At 37.7% G+C, this 21,380-nt stretch overlaps 2 protein-coding genes across 2 annotated transcripts in view; one reads left to right on the top strand and one right to left on the bottom strand.

The window, feature by feature from the left end:
• Positions 1–6,700, top strand: part of NID2 (nidogen 2) — a 92,594-nt gene extending 85,894 nt beyond the window's left edge. Inside the window, 6 exon segments of the mRNA NM_001102065.2 lie at positions 1,559–1,688; positions 2,104–2,275; positions 2,922–3,079; positions 4,793–4,916; positions 5,652–5,761; positions 6,004–6,700. Coding sequence (NP_001095535.2) covers positions 1,559–1,688; positions 2,104–2,275; positions 2,922–3,079; positions 4,793–4,916; positions 5,652–5,761; positions 6,004–6,014 — 705 coding nt within the window. The 3' untranslated portion in view covers positions 6,015–6,700.
• A 107-nt stretch (positions 6,701–6,807) lies between these two features.
• RTRAF (RNA transcription, translation and transport factor) lies at positions 6,808–21,376 on the bottom strand. The gene is given in 8 exon segments (NM_001035280.1): positions 6,808–7,123; positions 7,231–7,279; positions 9,151–9,219; positions 11,250–11,338; positions 12,231–12,320; positions 16,477–16,576; positions 19,380–19,504; positions 21,248–21,376. Coding segments are annotated over 8 exon segments (738 nt in total). The 5' UTR covers positions 21,309–21,376; the 3' UTR covers positions 6,808–6,968.
• Positions 21,377–21,380: the final 4 nt, after the last annotated feature.

Genomic DNA, 21,380 nt, shown 5'->3' with positions numbered 1-21,380 from the left:
CCAGCGTTCTCTTTAAGCCATAGACATCTCTGCAGATTCTGGAAGTCAACTAGTGATAGCCTTGTTGCGGACCCCTGCCCTCCTCTTTGGTCCTGTTGATCAGCTGCTTATCTTCTCTGAATCTGTCATAGATGAAAATATGGGGAGCACGTGATCCTGGAGAGGAGGAGACAGGGCTTTCCCCAAGGGATGCTAGCTGCTTCCCGAGCTGACAGCTTCCCTATGGTCAACACACTCCATTTTGGAGCAGGGATTTCTTCACTAAGATGGGAGGAAAGAGAAGGGAGTTCAGCAGAAAGGCACTGACACTTATAATGGGTTCCCCTCCCCACTTTAAAGATTTGAATTGTGTGTTATTCCAGACACTAGCTGCTGATTTTTAGTTTCTCTACAAGATTTAAGTGGGACTTTTTCCTCCAAGAAATCTTGAAATCATTAATGGGCTTATGAATCCCATGATCCCCTGGGTTAATGGAGGCCTGTATAGATGTGCCCCCTTGCTCAAAATAGGTAACTTTCAATTTTCAAGTAAAATTGAAAATTAAAATCCTCCTATATAAAACTGCCCACTTTCCCACAGTAGCCTAATGCTGCTTTTCTTGTCCTGACTCCTCTCCCAGTCAGGCCACCCCCAGGAGGCTTTGTTAGGCAAGCAGGGAGCTTGCGAGACCTCAGGGACAGCCTCGGTGTTGGCTTTGCACATCTGCTGGGCTTCTCAGAGCAGGAGTCTGGGCTGGAAATTCAGTGAAGCAACTTCTGTGCAGAATTTTGGAAAGGAATATCACCGACTCAGCACTTAAAAAAGGATTTTGTCATTTATTTAGCAATAGGGAAGGAGGGGAGAGCTCCCAAGACAGAAGTCAGGTGGCCACCATTCCCCAGTTCCTTCAAGTTGTAATAGACTTTCTTTTACACTAGAGTACAGCCCAAGGACTGCTTTGTAGTAAGACGCAGAGGCGAGGGTTAAGGGTGTCTGCACTTCAAATAGCAGAAAGATCTCACTGACAGGGCAGGGGAGGATTGATTTCATTATATGTTGGCAAATTTTAGAGAGGCTTTTTCAAAAAGTGCTGGATTACATTTGGCAGTCAGTTTTTGTCCAGTGAAACATTACTTACTTTGCTGAGACTAGTATTTGTCCTCTAATCACTGAATGGGCTGATCTTTTCATGAAATCACTCTTGCTTTTACCACCACCAATAATAATGCTTATTGAAGGCTTACAATGTACTCATCACTGGTTGGGATACTTTGTAAGCTTTTATGGTATTAATGTTGATAGCAGCTGTGTGAAGTAGGTTCTGTTAACCTCTGTATGCCTTTGTCACCTTATCTGCAAAATGAAGGTAGTGCCGAAGGAAGTGGCCAAGCCTGGCGCTGGCTCAGGGAAGCCAGCCTCCATCGCCTATACTTCTGCCCACTGTGCCCCGCTGTCCGTAAAACCGTACAGTGCAGCTGGTCAATGCTGCCATGAACAAACGAGTGAGGTGGCTGAGCATGAAGTCGGGGGAAGTGCAAGGAATCCTAATTCTTCCAATTCTGTGTTTTGGTCACACAGGGCTCCATAGTCGTGGGAATTGACTATGACTGCCGGGAGAGGATGGTGTACTGGACAGATGTTGCTGGACGGACAATTAGCCGCGCCAGTTTGGAACCAGGAGCAGAGCCCGAGATGGTCGTTAACTCAGGTCAGCAGCTCCACCCAGAAGACACTTCCCATTTCATTTCATTCTACTCAGTCCAGGTTATTTGCTTGCTTTGTGCCTAAGTCTCCCATCTACCTTCTAGATAGGACTCTGAACAGGAAGGGTTTGTGTAGGAACTCAGGGAGTGGCCCCAGCCCTGGGGACGCTTGGTGCCACCAGGCTTGGGGTGGGGGGTGGGTCTTATGAGGGCAGAGTGAACATGAGGCTAGAGTGAACATGAGGCTAGAGTGAACTAGACATGGCAGGAAAACCACAAAGGACCTACCCCTCTATTCAGTCTGTTTTTTAGAGACTCTCAAGACCTTCCCCTTAACTGTGGGAACATAGTAGACCTCTCTGCTTCAGATTCTCCTTTCACAGCTGCGGTTGCTTCAGTCTTGCCTTTGTTTTATTTCAGGTCTAATAAGCCCCGAAGGTCTTGCCATCGACCACTTCCGTAGAACAATGTACTGGACGGACAGCGGCCTGGATAAGATAGAGAGGGCCAGGCTGGATGGCTCTGAGCGTCGGGCCCTCTTCCACACGGACCTGGTGAACCCTCGTGCCATCGCTGTGGATCCAATCCAGGGGTCGGCTGGGCTTCCCTAATTCTCCTGTTACCTGTTGACCCTCACTTGAAGCCCTTGGGTTCTAAGTATGGTGTAAGGAGGGTCAGAACATGAGCATAAAAGTGCACGTTAATTTAACAGTATTCACAGAGGATCTACTAGGTGTCAGGCACTGTTCAGGCAAAGACAGGGTCTGTCCTTTCGTGAAGTCTAAGTTCTACTACGTTCTAGGAAATAAGACAGTAAACTAATGAATAACAGAATAACAAGGAAATTACTAAGCCTGTGATGTGGTATGTAGAGAATTCAAGAGTATGTGAGAGAGACTGGGGGCTACTTTGGATCAGGCCAAGCCTGCGACTTCAACTGGAATGAGGTGGGTCTCCCTCCAGCAACACATTAGGAAATCCCAGTTGTTAAACCCATAGTGGGGTTACCTGTGTAAAATGGCGCAAGTAAGCAAAACTCAGACACCAGACGTGTTATTCCTCTGGCCCCATTTTCACAGTGGCAGTGGTTAACAGAACAGTTTCCTGTCTACAATAATTGCTAAGGTCATCAACTGGGACATATAACCTTCAGCTTTAACTTTCAGCAGTTTTTGACTCTGAAATTTGGATTCTATGCATTGAGGAAGGTTTATCTTTCTCCATTTCATTTACCACAGCAACCTGTACTGGACAGATTGGAATCGAGAAGCACCTAAGATTGAAATGTCGTCTTTAGATGGAGAAAACAGAAGAATTCTAGTGAATAAAGACATTGGACTACCCAATGGTTTAACCTTTGACCCCTTCTCCAAACTGCTCTGCTGGGCAGATGCAGGTAATACTGTTGATGGAGTGCCAATACAGAACACTACAGCGTGCAGTGAGTGTGAGCACTCTGATTTTACAACAAAACCAGATCCCACCCTTCAGAACGTCTGGTTTAAATTTATAACACTACAGCAAATGCTCTACGCCTTTCACAGCAGCCGTCCCCAGCCTTTTTGGCACCAGAGACTGGTTTCGTGGAAGACGGTTTTTCCATGGCCGGGGGAGGACAGGACGTTTTGGGATGATTTGAGCAGGTTATATTTACTGTGCACTTTATTTCTATTATTAATTGTATTAGCCCTGCTTCAGATCATCAGGCATTAGAGCCCAGAAATTTGGGACCCCTGTTTTAAAGGACACTTTGTAACGATTGTTACAGTGAACTTCCTGAGGCCTTATGTGTATAAATGAGGCAGTAAGTTTGGGAGCTAGTTCGATGTCCAACTTATTTTTTTACTGCTTTCCCTCCCCCAACACAAGCACTTGGCACATCTTTTAGGTTAAAAATAAGTATTATACACTGTTGGAATCGACAGGCTTAGATAAATGAACAAAGGTTATTATTTTCTTTTCTCAGTATTACAACATCTATCAGATCAGATCAGTCGCTCAGTCGTGTCTGACTCTTTGCGACCCCATGAATCGCAGCACGCCAGGCCTCCCTGTCTATCACCAACTCCCGGAGTTCACTGTCTATAAATATCTGTTATTCTAACAGTCAGTATGCTGTTATGCTGGGGACATTCTTTGAAAAGCAATGTGGCAGGATGGCTTCCTTTAGTAATAAATTTGGGCTGCCTGTTCCCAGGTTCTCTCTCTCTGTTGTATAATTTCATTACTATTAGTACAACTGAAAAGATAACTTTGTTTCATTAGATACTAAAAAAAAAAAAAAAGCTGTTCTTAAGGAATTTGATTTTAATAAAAGGGACGAAAATGCAGGTGGGTCAATATTACAACCCAGCTGCCCAAAACAACAGTGATATTTTTAATAGGTATTTGAAATTTACTTAAAGGGTTCCATGAGAAAACGGCTTCCCCAGTGGCTCAGCTGGTGAAGAATCTGCCTGCACTGCAGGAGACCTGGGTTGGGAAGATCCCCTGGAGAAGGGAATGGCTACCCACTCCAGTATTCTTGCCTGGAGAACTCCATGGACAGAGGAGCCTGGTGGAATACACAGTCCATGAGGTCACACTTGGAAATTCTTGCCTTGTTTAGCTATTAAAATATTTACATTGAAAAATACAAGTCAGGCTAGTATTTTACTTTTTATTCCTGCATAGAAAATAATATAGTCTAAAAAAAAAGGATTTCAGTTAAAAGGCAGCCTTGGCTATTATCATACATTGCTTACAAAGGGCAGGTATTTATCCAAATATTTTAACAGTTTATGAGCTCACAGGTAGACTTCTTTAACACTGATTTAACTTTTATCTCTACTTCCTCCTCTGGGAGAAACTTAGCCAGGTTTCTGTAAATGCAATCCTGTTTTCCAAAACAGAATTAAGAGTTTAAATTCCAGTAAAAACTAGAATGCTCTTAAACAAACTGAAGACTGGTAATAGAACAGGAAAATTTTACAGTTTTTAATTTGTATTATTGCAATGGTGATAAAACATTCCACCTTTGTTTTCTCTGAGAATAAATTTACTTGCCACTGTTTTTGGTAAAAGAAAAAGAATTTTTTCATCATATAAAAGGACCTTTTTGTTTTAAAAGGAACTAAAAAACTGGAGTGTATACTACCTGATGGAACTGGACGGCGTGTCATTCAAAACAACCTCAACTACCCCTTCAACATTGTGAGCTACGCAGATCACTTCTACCATACCGACTGGAGAAGGTAAGCCTGACACACTCTGGACAAGCCTGAAAAGGCAAACTGTCCTGGAGGAGACAACACTTGTTGTACCACGTTAGTAAGTGACTTTAGTAATTAAGCCCTATGCTTAAGGTTTTTTTTTCATTCTTTCTTCATTAGTACATAACATTCTTCAAGTGTTACTGAAGACTTTTATATCACCCAGAAATTTATGAGGTCTGCCATTTTTAAGCTACATGTGAGCAATACTATTTGGTAATAAACTATCCAAAAAGCAAGGACATTAGTCTGATCTTCAGAGAATAAAAAATGACATGGACATATTAGTTGCTCCCCAGGAGAATGAAAAATACTACACCTTACACTAGTTTGCTAAGAGGAACTGGGAAGCATTAAAAATAAGTGTATGTCCTTCCACTCCACCCCCAGCAATTCTGATTTGAACAGTGGTTCTCAAACTGTAGCATGACATCAGAATTATCCTGTGCTCTTGACAAAGCATATTGATCAGTCCCATTCTAGAATCTGAGTAGGAGCCCAAAGAATCTGTACTGCTATCAAGTTCCCAGATGATGTAGATCTGAGGACTACTTTGAGAATCACTGATACAGACAGATCTTCAGAATCCGAGTCACAAGTCACAGTTAATTTTAAAAATGTATTTGAGAAGTCTGGCAGAGATTTCGCTTATTGATAAACTGACTTTTTCTACCCAGTCTTTAATCCTATGAATTCACTCTTCCTTTCTGTTACCAGGGACGGTGTTATAGCAGTAAACAGAGATACCGGCCAGTTTACTGATGAGTATCTCCCAGAGCAGCGATCTCACCTCTATGGGATAACTGCAGTCTACCCCTACTGTCCAGGTAAACAGCTGCTCAGGCAGCTCCTTTTGGATCAGCGGAGTAGAGGATAGATCTAGTAGCTGATCACCCTTGGCCTGCTGCCACCACCAGTGAGAGCCATTCTGAGCTAGAAAAGCTCCTGGCCAACACATAGGGGTGACCATTCTGCTACCTTAAGTCTACCAAGCTTATTTCCCCTTTAAAAAGACTTGCTGTTGCAAATTAGATATAAAATACTCACATACTGTTCCCTCCCTCCACAGGAAGAAAGTAAATATGGACTTGGAGTTTACAATTGGAATCTGGACCCTAAAGAACATTTACCAGGAACAAAGGTGAAAGTGAAGAAGGAATTGGCCATTACAAGTTCCTGGACATACAAGATGAACATTTTCAGGCAAAAAGACTAAGTATATTTTGTGAAAAGTTTATACCTCAATCCTTACTACTGTATTTTTAAAAAACAAGTTATTTCAAGATTAAAAAAGGCAACAGAATTTTAATTGTTGCTTATAAGCAACTTTCCATAAACATTTATATCATATTTAAAAGGTCAAATTCATTCAACTAAGAACCAATTAGAGCACGCTGAGACCCTAAATCTGATTTTTGCTTTCTGGACAGAAATTAAAGCACACGTGATCAGTATAAAAATACAATCCTAAAAGATCATAAACCCTGACATAGTTAAGAGAAGGTTAATGCAGGACTGATGGGAAATAACCAACTTATTTATAGTTTCCCAAAAAAAGTTCTAAGGGTTTTTTTTTTACCTCTACATCAATGCATTTCTATTTATATTAAAAGGTGCTAGAATGTTTCAATTTGTATTTTCTGATCCTGTAAGTCCCTCTATAGGATTACCCACGAGATTACATTTATATATAAATACCAAAGATGTAACGGTTCTCAAATTTTCTAGATTACTCCAATAAAATATATTTTTAAGTTTTCCTATGACTTAAGGATTTGTGTTGTCTATAATGAAGTTGGGGGGGTGGCATGAACTTAAAACCGCAAGGCAGAAAGCAGCCATACATAACACACAGCCAAAAAAAAAAATCGCCTTCCCAACTTTATTAAAGAAAAAGCAATGATGGTAAATCTCTAGAACATAGTCAATTTTCTGGGATTCTTCCCTTGAAAACATGACATTTCCAAACACATGCCAAAGCTTACATGGTTCCCAATTGTACTAAGTAGGTGAGAAGCTGAAATCCTAAAATGTTCATCTTCCAACTTTTCCCAGTCTGTGGTCTGTCTTTGGGTCAGCAATAATCGCCTGAACAGCTACTATGGCTTCATTAATTTTCGTCTGTAGCTCTCTGAGCTCTTCTATATGCAGCAATCGCAGAATCTGAGCAGCTTCATTAAGAACTGCATCTGTTTCATAAGAAACACTGCATTAATCAGTAACTTTTGCATTTATTCACTCACTTCCCCCAAATAATCACCAAGTCTCTCAAAAGTTTGAATTAAAAATCACTTACCCCCCGTGTCAAAACCAAGAATATGCTTGTCTAAGGCAACAGGCAAGCCCTTAAGGAAAAAGGACAAAAATCAGACTATATATAGTGATACATGTCTATTTTCTTACCTCAAACTGAAAAGCAGTAGCTAGTTTGTTATTTTAGCCCTTTTAGCTGCAGTGGCAAGGTGCCTGAGAATTTTCTCTTTAAATATGCCTTTTGATGAGTGACTTTTTTCCTACTACCAAAAAAAAAAAAAAACCCCCAAAAAAAGGCTTTTTCCATGTAGTAAGAAGCTCGTTTCATAACACAATCCAGTCCTTTAAAACCAGGCACTATAAAAGCATAGCTCCTTTCTGCAGCAGTGCTATCATTACAGCTATGGAGCAAAGGTTGACAGGGCTGCTCTTGTCCCACTTTAGTGACAGTAAGCAGCCAGTGTACAGAACAAACAGGATTACTTCCATTCATGAGCTTCTTCAACTTTGAGCATATCAATTTGTCTTTATGAACTGTACAACTCTAAAATATACATAACTTTTTTATGGTTATGACATTTATCAGATTGTATATTATTTAAAAGTTATTTTGAAATGGTCTTGGAAAATGAACAGAATCTAAACCATTTAGTTAACCAGTCAGCACTGTATCATAATCACCATCTTTGGTATGATGCCAAACCATATAAAGTTCACAATAACTATCAAAAATAAGGAAGGCGGTTTAGACTTTCTGCTTATTATATACTGTATAAAATCATTACCAGTTAAAGTCAATCCTTTCAATGTTACAAATGCTAAACTGTCACTTCTCGCTTCATGCCCCAAATCCAGTGTACTGAATGAGTGCAAACAAGAAACTGTAGAACTCTTCCACTGTTATTATAGTAGCACAGTATCTTCCGAGATGACACTGAAGTTAGGATTTATTTGGAACACTGAAAATAAACTGAATTTTACTTGGCAAATAAAAGCAAAGATTATTTGGTTACGGCCTTATTTGCACTGCCTTCCAAACCAAAGGCATAGTTTTGCTGAATGATTATGAATGATTTTATTATGCCAAAACAACTTACTGTTTGTTCTATAGTGGGGGTGAAATAAGCTGATCTTTAATTTCCAGTGGCCTGATTCATACATAATTAATAAGCCAATAAGAACCTTTAAAAGAAACCGAGTGTCTTTCAGAGGGGCACTACCCTGCCCTGGCATTAATAACCTTTCAAAACTACTGGGCTTTGATAAAGATGAGGTCAGAGGACAATAGACACTGGGGAATTAGAGGGTGAGGGAGGCATGACCGAAGGACCAGGGTTCAGAATACAGACTGTAACCAAGACATTCATCTATGTAGCAGGAAGGGGCATTATCAGATATCTGCAGCTGCTAACCCAAGGACACTGTCTGCACTGACCCATACTCAAGAAGACTTTAGGGACATTTGGATTTTTGGTACACTTCATCTGAAACTATCCTAAAATTATGAACAAGTTACTTTATCATGGTTTATGGTAGGAAATGAGATTTCTCTGAAGAAACAAAAGGGTGAAGATAAAGATTTATATAGAAAAGGAAAACTAACGAGTAACAAAGAGGAGGTGTGTCCTGTTTTCTAGTAGTTAGTCAAAATAACCCAGTAAATTTCACAAGGGTAAGTTCTTTTAAATTACCTGAGCGCACACAGTGGTTTTCTACCGGTAGGCTGTAAATGTGCTACTGGTAGCTTCTTAAAAGTAATGAAGTGAGATAAATGTGAAGTTCACTTTTCACTCAAATATGACTGGGTACAATTTGCTTAAGAATCTAATTCCACCCTGCTGAAGTACTTTCTCTGGGCAGTTCTAACACAGAATATCTTAAGCATTGTCAAGCAAAGTTCAAACTCCAAAAAAAATGTTCAGTAATAATTTAGAATTTATTTAGATTAAAAAAAACAACGTACCTCTTTCATTTGATTTGCTTTAGCAACTGCATCTTGTGTCAGGCGCTCCTGGACCAAAATGCGAATTGCCTAAGAAATCCCCCAAAATATTATTTTTACTTTTTATTGGCTGTTATCTTTTCTTCTCTCAATATATAGAATAAGGATGCTCAATATGATGAAATTAGAAATACTTAATTCAGTACCAAACTCTCCAGCAAGTTAAAAATAAATAAAACAGCTAATGTAATGAAAGTTTTCACTTTTAACATTTAATAATGTGGAATGATGTTCATAACAATTACATTTTTTGAATAAGTAATTTGTGTGTGGTAAACATTTTTAATAAAGGTCTCCTTTCTATCCAAGCCTCAGTTATCGTTTCAGAAAACAATTACTGCTAGCAGATCCTTCTACATACTCACAATGTCTCTAACAAATTACAAGCTCACCAGGGATATGCACATGCGTGTGTGCATGCACACAATCTTTGACACAAAGAGTAGTGTATAATACTGTCCTTGGGTTCTTCACTATAGTAACATTTTTTCAGATTATTCATAGGACACATTTTTTCATTATCAACACACTTTATCACTGCAGACACAAGTGCAGACATGTACTTGCACACACTCGAAAAGATTTTAAGGAATTTTAGTGAATCATAGTGAAAACCCCAAAATAAGTGTGAAAAGTGTGAAAAATTATTTTTAATAATAAAAACCTGGAAAAATACATTTGCAAAATAACTAAACCAATCTAACAGTCACTGCAAATACATTACATAGTCCAGTTGCCAAACAGTTAATGCACTGATTCTCACACCTAGCAAACCTATGAGGATGTCCATATTGTCATGTACTGTTTGCTTCAATTAACTCAAAAGAACAAACATGCAGTTAGGATTAGAATTTTATAGTTTTTGATTATAATTGACTTATACTTTAGCATCCCAAATACACTATTTTCCTCTCTCTAAGTTTATGATTAAGGCTGACACAACCACTGTAGAACCATTCCAAAATAATTTCTGTAATTGCCCAAGAAAGGAACAAGCCTTTGAAAGAGCTAAATTTCACTAAAAACAACTTTTGTCTCTTGGCATCCAATTGGAGTTGAGATGATCCAAGTTAAACATTCAGATTCAGCAGAAGGAATTACAATAATCTAGGAATAGAATAGTCTTCCCCTTCTTACAATTGTCACTTAATATAATTCTAAAAAGGAGAATAAATTATGGCTTAATCTCTTGTGGGGAGAGTGAAATTAATTTCCTGAAAAGTGGCTTAAAGTAATTTAAAGCTCTGTCTCATAGAAATCAATAATAATTTCTAAAATAACTTCCAAATCTGGTATCCTAAGGACCACTCCCTTGCCCCTCCCCCACAAGACTATCATAGTTACTCAACATGAATTGTCTGAAGCAAGAATAGATTTTCCTCTCAGAAATAAGACATATCTTTCAGACCATCAGATTCCCTGATGGAAGGATTGAACTGAATGGCCTATTTAGGATGGGAGGCTTGGAGGACAGAAACATTCATTCCTCAGAGAGACTTGGGGGTATATATCTTTGACCAAATGCACCATTTACTAGTTTGGCATTTTCCATGATCTTAATGAATTATCAACCATGAATCTTTAGAAGGACTAATTAAAAAGAGGTGGGGTGATACAGGAGGAAGATTGGACCGAGTGTCTAGTTTAAGGTCAAGTGTCTAGTTTAAATCCTATCATTTTCTGTGTCAGCTTGAACATTATTTATCTATTATCATTCAGTCTGTTTCTTCATATACATATTTTTTAAAAGATACCAGTTAACTACCTCTAGGATTGTTGGGAAGACTGAATGAGATCATCTTTGCAAAAGATTTAGCACAGAGGCAGGTACATAGTAAATACTTTGATATTGGTTGTTAGGTAATCTAAAACCAATGAACTAATTAAATCCGGTTTATGTCCTACATTCCTCCACATTTTACTCATTCAACCATAGCTTTAAATATCAAACAATTATTTTTAGAAAATGAAGATTTAAAAAATTATATATAAATATGTAATTACTTAGAAAATGAGTTTTTAAAATTGTTACATGTATGAATCAAAAATATGAATCTGACCTTAAGCATTACCAGGTAATCATCATGACGCTGAATCTGAAGAAGGTTAGCCAAAGCCATTACACCAGCCTTAAAATCAGGATTATTTACTATAAAAGATTAAAAATGGAAACTTATAGCTCTGTAAGCATGTAATTACAGACATAAATGTAAGCATATATTAAAAACATTTTTATTTTCTAGTAACAAAAAAATCTCTTAATTTCTAAAATTAATGCTGACAAAAGTAGTATGGGGCATCATCATTAGGTAAATTGATGAGATCAATGGTTTTCCTACTAATCAACCAAAGTGAACAACCCAATAAATGACTAACTCACATGAGGTTTGTCCTGTAACTTTCTCTGCAAGGCCCATTTATGTACCACTTTTAATTAACTTTTCTCAAAAAGCTATTAATTTTTTTTTAAAGCTATTAATTTTAATACACAGATTCCCTTCAAAGGACAGTTTTCCCAAAACCTTTTCTCCGAGCAGCAGCCCTAGAGTGTCCAAGCAGCTTATTAATTCATAGGGGTAACTCATAAATAACAGGTCACCATAAGTCAGCAAAAGAATATTTAACATAACCTAAGGAATTAGAATCGTCATACTTTTAAATGGAGAAAGAACTACTTAAAGACATCTGGGACTTACAAAAATGAAAAATTTTAACACTTGTTTCATAGTCATTAGATTAATATTTTCTGCACCTAGGAAAGCAATCACCACTATGATTAAACACAAATCAATTACCCAAGTTACTATGGACAGATGAAAGCATAGCATTTTAAATTTCAGGTACTCAACTATATAAGGGAGAAAGGACACTGTCACAACAATAAAAAACAGCATAAAGAATACAAAAATATGAACACAAATGTCTGTCTCCATGAAACATTCTTAACTACTAAAACCAAGTAAACCCAGACTTCATTCTAGAAGTAAAAAACATTTAAGAAACCAAAAATGTTGATAATTTTTATGCATTTATAAACTTACCATCCAAATTGATCAATGGCTCTGCATTTTTAGCTGCATTGTCAGCATTTTTTGTATTATCAGGTACCAAGTCCTTGTTGTATTTTTCAGCTGTAAAGACAGGGAAAAATACAATTTGTAGGACTTCAACTTAAGGTAAAACAAACACTGCTTATTTACTGAATTTAAGCCAAATTGGTTGTAAGCACAGACAAGTCATCCATTCAAAATTACTTTTTGCTATTAAAAAACTCTACAAGACAATATGAGTAGTTTATTGTTTTAATTAAGGTAAAATGATTATCTAACACAAATACCTTTTCATTAACGTTTCTTTGGTATCTAAATTTTGAGAAAGTCTGCTTTTCAGCTTCCTCTGAAAGTTGGGAGGGGAAGAATGGGAGGTGGGTAAATATAAGTCACATGAGGTTAAATACAAATTTACTAAGAAGTTTCTTCTCAAATCTTCTTTTGAATGCTGTATACAGAATCAAAAACTTTGCTTTCTAGAAAAAACAGCACTTCAAATACACCATGATACACAAAGCTAAACTTTGAGTCGTAAAATGCAGAATTCCAAAAATAGATTTTATTAGCTTTACTTGAAAAATAGTATTTTAAGATTTTACAAATAAAAATATTTAATAGTAATTCACTAAATTTAATGCCCCCAAAGCCATCTTTGGCTATAGTGCTTTTATGATTTGCTTAAAAAAAAAAGGCGGGGGGGAAATAAAAGCATTAAAATTTAAGTCAGACAGAAGTTAGCTGAAAGGAGTCCCCACTAGCCAAATCTGGAACAAACATTTAAATACACGATGACAAATAAGGATTAAAACCCACTGAGTAAAATAAGAATTCACATATCTACACTGATTTGAATAAAAACATACATTGGTAAGAAGGGAACTGCTCTTAAAGTCCTTTCAGTGGAAAGCCAAAAAAAATGTAGAAGAATGATGGCATCAGAAAAACACCTTTTGGCCATCATAATCTATATAATAATTGACTCAGGCCAGAATCATCAAATGGATACTAAAGCTAAGATTTAAGGAGGAAAAGCACAGAGAAATCATCTCAAAGTATCTCTTTTCCAAGATATGTATCTAAGGAATTTCAGTGACTAGGACTCTGGTCTACAACTGCAGAGGGCATGGGGTTTGATGAACCAAGGTCTTGCATCCTGTGAGGTGCAAGTCAAAAAGAAAAAAATAAGATACATATTTACTGCAAAGGGGAAAACAGTAACTTGACACTGAAGAAAGCTTACCCAAGTGATCAGAAAAATGACTAACATTTAGGTGTATCACTAACACATGCATCCTAATATGAGGTACTTACAAGAATGCAACATAACTTGTGTTATTCTTAACAAACTACAAACTCTCCACCCAACCATGAGGAACCATCAGACGCACCCAAACTGAAGGACATTCTACAAAATAAATGTCACTGTCCTAAAGCACAAAGACTGAGTAAATCGTTCCAGAGTGTAGGAGAATGGACACAGAGATGAACGAGAATGAACAAAACACACAATCCAGGATTGCTCTGGAGGTTTTTGTTCGCTTGTTTTTGCCGTAAAGAACATTACTGAGATAAACACTGAAATGTGAGTAATACCTACAGACAACAGCAGAGAATCAAAGTTAATCTCCTGATTATGATAACCATGCTGTAGCTATGTAAGACAATGACTTTTTCTTTTAGGAAATGTGCATTTAAGTGCTTCAGAAATCATCTACAATTTAGTGTCAGATGGTTCAGAAAAAAATTAGGAGTATGTGAATACACAGAAAAGGATAAGGCAAATGAAGTAAAATGTTAATAACACCTGCAGAATTTGAGTATGTAATAATTCTTTTTATTATTCCTGCAACATTTCTGTAAATTTGAAATTATCAAAAAAAGTTAAAAGAACTTAAGTTAGCTTTTAATCACCTTAATTGACAAGCAAGCTAAAGGCTTTACAAAATATTAAGGCATAAATAATAAAAATTTATAATTTATCAAAAATAAAAATTTAAAATAACTTAAAAGTCAAGAAGAATGAACTCATCAATGTAAAGCCGTAAGAGAACAACAGTGCCTCCTACTGCTAAGGGGCAGTGTTTCAGATATAAACTCAGCTTTTTTATACATTAAAAGAAACCATGCTATCACTGAGAAATAACTGTACTTACATTCATATATTGCACTTACCAAAGATTTATTAAAATTGATAAGCACATCTACTGTACATAAGAAACTACGTCAGGCACTGTGGCAGAGAGAATCATGACTGCTCCCTCCCCACAAAAGATGGCCATACTGCAATCCCCAGAAGTAATGAATATGTTATCTTACATGGCAAAAGGGACTGTGTGGGTGTGACTGAATTAAGGACCTTGAAATTGGGGGTGGCAGGTTACCCTGGATGATCTAGGTGGGCACAATGAAATCACAGCATCCTTAGAAGAGGGAGGCAGGAAGGTCAGAGTCAGAGAAGACGTGACAATGAAAGCAGAATTACAGAGATTAGAACTTGTTATGTGGCTAGATTTGAAGATACTGGGAACAGAGTTAAGGAAAGCAGGCAGCCTCCAGAAGACGGAAAAGACAAAGAAATGAATCCTCCCCTAGAGCCTCCAAAACAAACGAACCCTGTCGACAAACTGACTTCAGTCCTGATACAGGTGTTGGACTTCTGACCTCCGAAACTGTAAGATACTGTCTTTTAAATCACTGAGTTTATGGCAATATGTTACAGCAGCAACAGGAAATTAATAGAGGTACCATGTAGAAAACAAAGCTGAGTATCAGCTTACAATTTAGTGAGGCAAGTAACACGAGCAAAATGAAAAGTGCAAATGATCTAAAAAGTTATTGAGGTAAAAGTTATGAAAGTTAACAAGGAAGTATCATTGCTGCTAGCTGGCATTTGAGCTGGATCTTACAAGGACAGACAGGATTTATGTGTGTAGAGATAGACTGAAATGGCATATTAGCCAAGGGAAAAGTGAAAGCAAAGAAAGAAGGGGGAAAAAAGGAGGTGGAAAGAGGAAACAGCATTACTCTAGTTTGGCTGGGGTGGCAAGTATATGAATACTAGTTTAAAGGCTTTGATATCATGCTAAGGAGCCTGGAATTCCTTTTGTAGAAAATGGGAAAGCAATGGTGTTTGTGAATATATAAAAGGAACTATTCTTTGGAGACAAAGTGTAGAATCCTAAAACATTTATGTTTCAAAAAATTAGCTTGGTGGGGGCCATGTGGATGAAAACAGAGGGTGACACAGATGGGAGACTACTATGAAAGGTGTTATGATAATCTCAGGAGAAAGGGACAAGAGCTAGAATTTGGGTGACGGCAGTGGAGATGGAGAAGGAAAGATACAGCAGACAAAGGAAAAGATGGATGGGAAGAAAAGAGGGGCCAAAGACACTGAAACTAAACCTGGAGCGAGAAATGGCAGCCCACTCCAGTATTCCTACCTAGGAAATCCCATGGACAGAGGAGCCTGGTGGGCTACAGTCCATGGATTCCCAGAGAGTCAGACATGACTTAAGAGACTAAACAACAAAAGGCATTAAAAAGGCTTCAAAAGCGAATGATTAAGACTGGAACTGATAGTCCCAAGAAAGAGAACATAAATGCAGAGGATGGAGATAAAATAAGATAATCAGATCTTAGATTTAGATGTTAGCAGGCCTTTCAAAATGAAATGGCCTAATGAGAGAAAATGGTTTATTGGAAAACTATTTTCACGATAAGTACTAATATTCAAAATATTCCAATGATACAAGTATGTGTAATAAAATGCTAAACATGAATAATAAATATATTTTGGCTTATAGTGCATATTTGCATTAGATGTGTATTTCAGTCTCCAGTGAAACTGGCTGCTGCACCCAAGACTTGAAATCCTATCAATCCTGGGACAGTAGCAACAAATGAACTTGAAGGCTAAGGTGCAGACTGTGCCAAGCCGGCAAATTCACTGAAGTGATGTGACTTTGTAAGAGGACATCACCTTCAAATTCTAAAAAAGAAAATCTAGAATGACTACAAACAAAAAGTAAAATTTTAATCAGATACTGTAAAGTGAGATGAGGATGTACAAAACTGAAAACGAATCAAAGGTAAAACAATCTAAGACAAATGGGCAAGTTCCCTACATTTTTACCCTCCTTTCCCACCCTTTCTCTCCCTCTCTTTAAAACAATATATTCCGCACAAAACATACCATTAAAAAAATAAATAAATAAAATAAAAACAAAAAACATACCATTATCTCCATACTCAAGTCTAACAGCTAAGCCAAGAAGCCAGTCGATTGCTTCCTGTCGATCTTGAATCTTGAAAGGACAGTTAACATCTCTGAGATACTGTGAAGGAAAAGGAAAATTGCTTCATTGTTACTATAAAGTCACAAAATAAAACATGGTGGAACTAAGAGACCTGAGTTTTTATCTCTCACGAATTTCTTATAACATTTATTTTACTAAACCTTTGATGCAATTATACCCATTTAAGTATATACTACTTTAGGAAAGAAATTAAGTACTCCCATCATGCTTTATGAAAGTTTTACTTTTGCAGATTCCAGACAGGGCATCACTGATCTACAATAACTTCATTTTGTAGATGAGAAAACCGAAGCCTATAGGTCAACACTTCTTGACAGTTACACAACTTAAATCAGGGACCTGAATCTAAACCATGATTCTAGGTCTCAATACACAGAGTAGTTAAATAAAACCATGTATCAAAAAACAAAACCCAATTATTATTTAAACCTTAGCTTTCATATTTTGGAATGCTTCCAAGAGAGTAAGCTATGTGACACACAGGTGTTTTGAATAAACATCAGAAGCAATATATTCAAATAAGCATGTCCTTAAAGTAAATGTCTCAGGAGCTTAAAATCTAATCCCACAACAATGCTATAACTCAAACCTTCTGGAAATCCTTTGGGGGATATCTAATGAATCAGCACTTTTTAACCATACCTTATTTTCTAACCAAAAATTTTATTCACCTGCTTTTTAAAAAAAAAAAAAAGCACCTCATTCACAAGATTTAGTCATGATACAAAAAGCAAACCCACCTTCAAAGTATAAAAAACTGCCAATATTCAAAATATGTCTCCTGATCTAAATCTTTTGATTCCAAAAGAAGTTCTAAATATGCTTTAAGCAATGACATCATCATTCCAAAGAGACCACCTTAAGGACAGTATCTGTGTAAGTTCCAATATATTTATCTTTAGATTATACTACTTTACTGTCATTTCTGGGTCTTTTTCATTGGAAAGTTGATTATTCTTCAACACCCTCCCACATGTGGAACTCTGTATCGTCTTGTACACGAGTCGACTATTAAGTAAAATGTGATAAAAGCAAATATAAAATTCTAATAATGTATTTCAAAGTCTTAACAAGTCTGTCAAAAATTTCAATATACTTTTGAAGGGTAAAGGAAAATGATCTAGTGGTACCAATATTAGTAGCAGAAGCAGGCATATCAACAAATATAGCACTTGCGATGGGCCAGGCACCTCTGTGACAGGCTCATAGGTATATTTCATGAACAATATGCCACTCCTGAGATAAGATACCACTGTTATCCCCATTTATTGATAAAAATCTCAAGCCACAGAAAGGTTAATAAACTTACTCATTGTCACAGAGATAGTATGTAGCTTACACAATTCCCTAGTCCACAAAAAGAGAAAGTTAGCTACCTAAACACTCTGTTCCACTCAATGAAAAATTAAATCATTTTCAAATTCTTAAAGAAAAAGATCTCATCAAAGTAACAGAGCTGATAAAAATGTTTAATATAATGATAGTGTAAAATGTAATTTTTACTCTAATTTGAAAAAACTCTGTTTTCTGCAAAAATGTTACTAAAATTAAACTAGGTCAATGAAAAAGTTATTCTACCCACAAAAATAATACAGTTTTTTAAAAAGTATTATTTCTATTGTACACAAAAAGGACAACTGTGTATGTTAAATATAAGCAAACACAAGAGAACCTTAGTTTTCAATCATGTTAATAATGTCTTAATACTATTTCGGCTACACTTTTAATGTAATATAAAAAAATCTGATTTTGGCCATTTTTACTATTTATATAATATGTGTCCCTGTTTAATTAAGAAGTCTCTGTTTTTTGGAGTACACTATTTCTTTTGAGTGTCTAACTGTGCCATTACTTTTATTAGTTAATAGTCTATAAAGTTAGTTTTCAATGGGCAGCCTGCTAGTCAGGTACAGGGCCCTAGAGGATTTGAATAAATTTTGCTATACATTCACTCATTTATATTCATAACATATATGTATACAAATACACACTTATAAATATATATTTTCATGAAAGAAACAGGTCTTTCCGTTGAATGTCAGGCACTCATCTAAGTACTGGGGATAAGGGCCTGCTTTCCAGATACATTAGCTTAATGCTGACAGTTTCAAGAAGCCAGGGATTGGTTGGGAAAGCTGAGAATTGGCAACATTAGTCCAGTCATATCACCTAAAACTGTGAGAACTCCCTAGTTGGATCAAGCTCAAACTCTTTATCCCCTATATTCCTGCCCCCACCCTCATGCCTGATGATTCACCATACTGTTTCTATCTAATACTGAATGCTTGGTAGGAAGAGATAATATGCTTTAAAAATATGGTTAAAAAAAAAAAAGTTATATCCCTGAAATCAAGCTTTTCTAACACTGATTATTATTATTATTATTGTTTGGAGTATAATTGCTTTACAATGTTGTGTTAGTTTCTGCTGTACAATGATTAGTTATGTCTGTGTGTGTGTGTGTGTATCTGCTCCCTCTTGGACCTCCCTCCTACGCGACCCCCCACTCCACTCATCACCCATCTAGGTCATCACAGAGCACTGACTTGAGCTCCCTGCACTATATACACTGACTTCCCAGTATCTACTTTACACATGGTAGTGTATATATGTCAATCCTAATTTTCCAATCTGTCCCACCCTCTCTTTCCCCTGCTGTATTCAAAAGTGTGTTTTGTAAGTCTGCATCTCTCTTCCTGCCCTGCAAATAAGTTTTGTGGATGTTTTATCCCGCTATATTATTTTAAAAGAAAAATTATATTATTTTAAAAGCTGTCTTCATAGACAAGCTCTCGGTATATTTTACTTTCTAATTTATTACCTTTTCAAAGAACTTGGGCCAGTCACTGCTGTGGATGTTTCTTAAATTACCTCTGTCTTCAATTTTATAGTGTCTGATTTTCTGGTCTTCAAGCCAAACAATGAAGTTCCTAAATTCTGTTTCATCTGTAATAAAAACACCATATAAATCACAATAAAGTGAAAGTTGCTCAGTCATGTCCGACTCTTTGCCAGCCCATGAACTATACAGTCCGGAATTCTCCAGGCCAGAATACTGGAATGGGTAGCCTTTCCCTTCTCCAGGGGTTCTTCCCAATCCAAGGATCGAACTCAGGTTTCCCGCATTGTAAGCGGATTCTTTACCAGCTGAGCCACAAGGGACGCCCATGAGAAGAACCAGGTAAAACACTTCCTTCTCCACAAATAGTCTTGTGCAATTAAAAAAAAAAAAAAACAAAAAACTACAAAATCATAAATTACTTGAGCTGCTTGAAGTAAAAGTTGAATGTACAGACTTTGGATTAACTTTTGTTCATATCCTGGCCTGAATTCAAATTCTGGCTCCAGAAATTTAGTGGTTGTGTGAACCTGGGCTAATTAACTAAATTTTCTGTGCCTCAGATTCTTGAGTTACAAAATGGGGACTTACCTCATAGGCTTGTTATGAAAGATTAAATAAAGTAAGAATAAAAACAGTGCCTGGCACACAATTTTGCTACTTAAGTGTCAGTTATTATTTCAGTTCCTGTGAGGAAGAGGGGGAGAAAGGACTGAGAAAGGTTAAATTAATAGCAACAATAAAGTACAAGAAATTAAATGGCGATCAGAACAAGGATACCGACTATCACTGTCATTTGGTATTAAGGACATTAAACACATTCATTGAATAGTGTGTATGTTGTTTCATTTAATCCTTCCATATGCTTTTGAGGTAAGTAATATTCCCATTTTACCAGTGAAAAGTTGAGGCTTAAAAGTTTCGAATCCAGATCTAAGCTCTATTCCTACTGAACCTTTTTTGTTAAATAAAAGGCAAAGCAGAAAAACAAGATTCTGTAAGTTGACATGCTTCTACAGGAGATGACAAAACACTGTCATCTTCAATTTCCAAATTCAAGCTTGAGTTCAAATTTAGGCTTCCCCAAGTCTTGAGAATACACAATGGTCTTAACATCTCAGGTGTTACTTGATCCCTTTCAAACTTAATCTACCACCGGCCAAGAATTCTGGAAGAAAATAGTGGTGGGTGGCAGGTGAGTAGCAGTGGGTAGCAATCTTAACACTTTCTACAGTTTCAAGCTGTGAAATCCCAAATACCTTTGTATTTACAATTTACAACCCGCCCCGCTCGTCTATTAACTACCCCCCCCCCCACAACCCCCACACAGTAATTAGCTCGTTAGTACACGCGCTCACCCCAACACTGTCAGTCTTGGACTTCATTTTGTCTTGGGCTCAAGCTGCTGGATGGGTTCTGACTGCCCTTACTCCTACCCCGTCCCCTCCTTAGTTCCCTGAACGAGTCTTCAAGTTACTCAGCAGTTTCCTAGAATTCCAGCACTGTGCCGACCCCCAGCAGGTGCTCAGGGTATCGCCCAATCACCCGTGAAACACGGGGCTGAAGGGCTAAAAAGCGAAGACTTTCCTTCTAGAGTGCTGAGGGTGCGGGCAAGGGCTGTGGGGGTGGTGTCTGGAGTTCAGCAAGTGCAGAAAGTGGCGATGCCGAGGCAAGAGTGGGTAGCGGATAAGGAAGGATGGGAGAAAGCATAGGTATTCGGGGCTGGGAGGAGAAGGGCGCCGGGGAGACAAGGCCGCGGACTGTCCAGGTGGAGAGCCCAGAAGCGGGCGCTGAGAAAGCGGCGGCCGGCCGGTCACGGTCGCGCTGCGGGCCTGGGGCCGCCTCCTCACCTTTGCAGTTGAAGCCGGCAGGATTGTGGTAGTCAAGGGCCGTCAACTTGCGTCGGAACATGGTCCCCGCTGCTCGCTCCGGTCCCGCGGGATGCGGCCGGGAGAAGCGAGGCGAGGCAAGGAGGAGTAGGAG

The sequence above is a fragment of the Bos taurus genome, chromosome 10, assembly GCF_002263795.3.
Source record: "Bos taurus isolate L1 Dominette 01449 registration number 42190680 breed Hereford chromosome 10, ARS-UCD2.0, whole genome shotgun sequence".
Lineage (NCBI taxonomy): Eukaryota > Metazoa > Chordata > Mammalia > Artiodactyla > Bovidae > Bos > Bos taurus.
The sequence above is the reverse complement of the archived record's forward strand: the minus strand, read 5'-3'. Positions and strand labels throughout refer to the sequence as shown.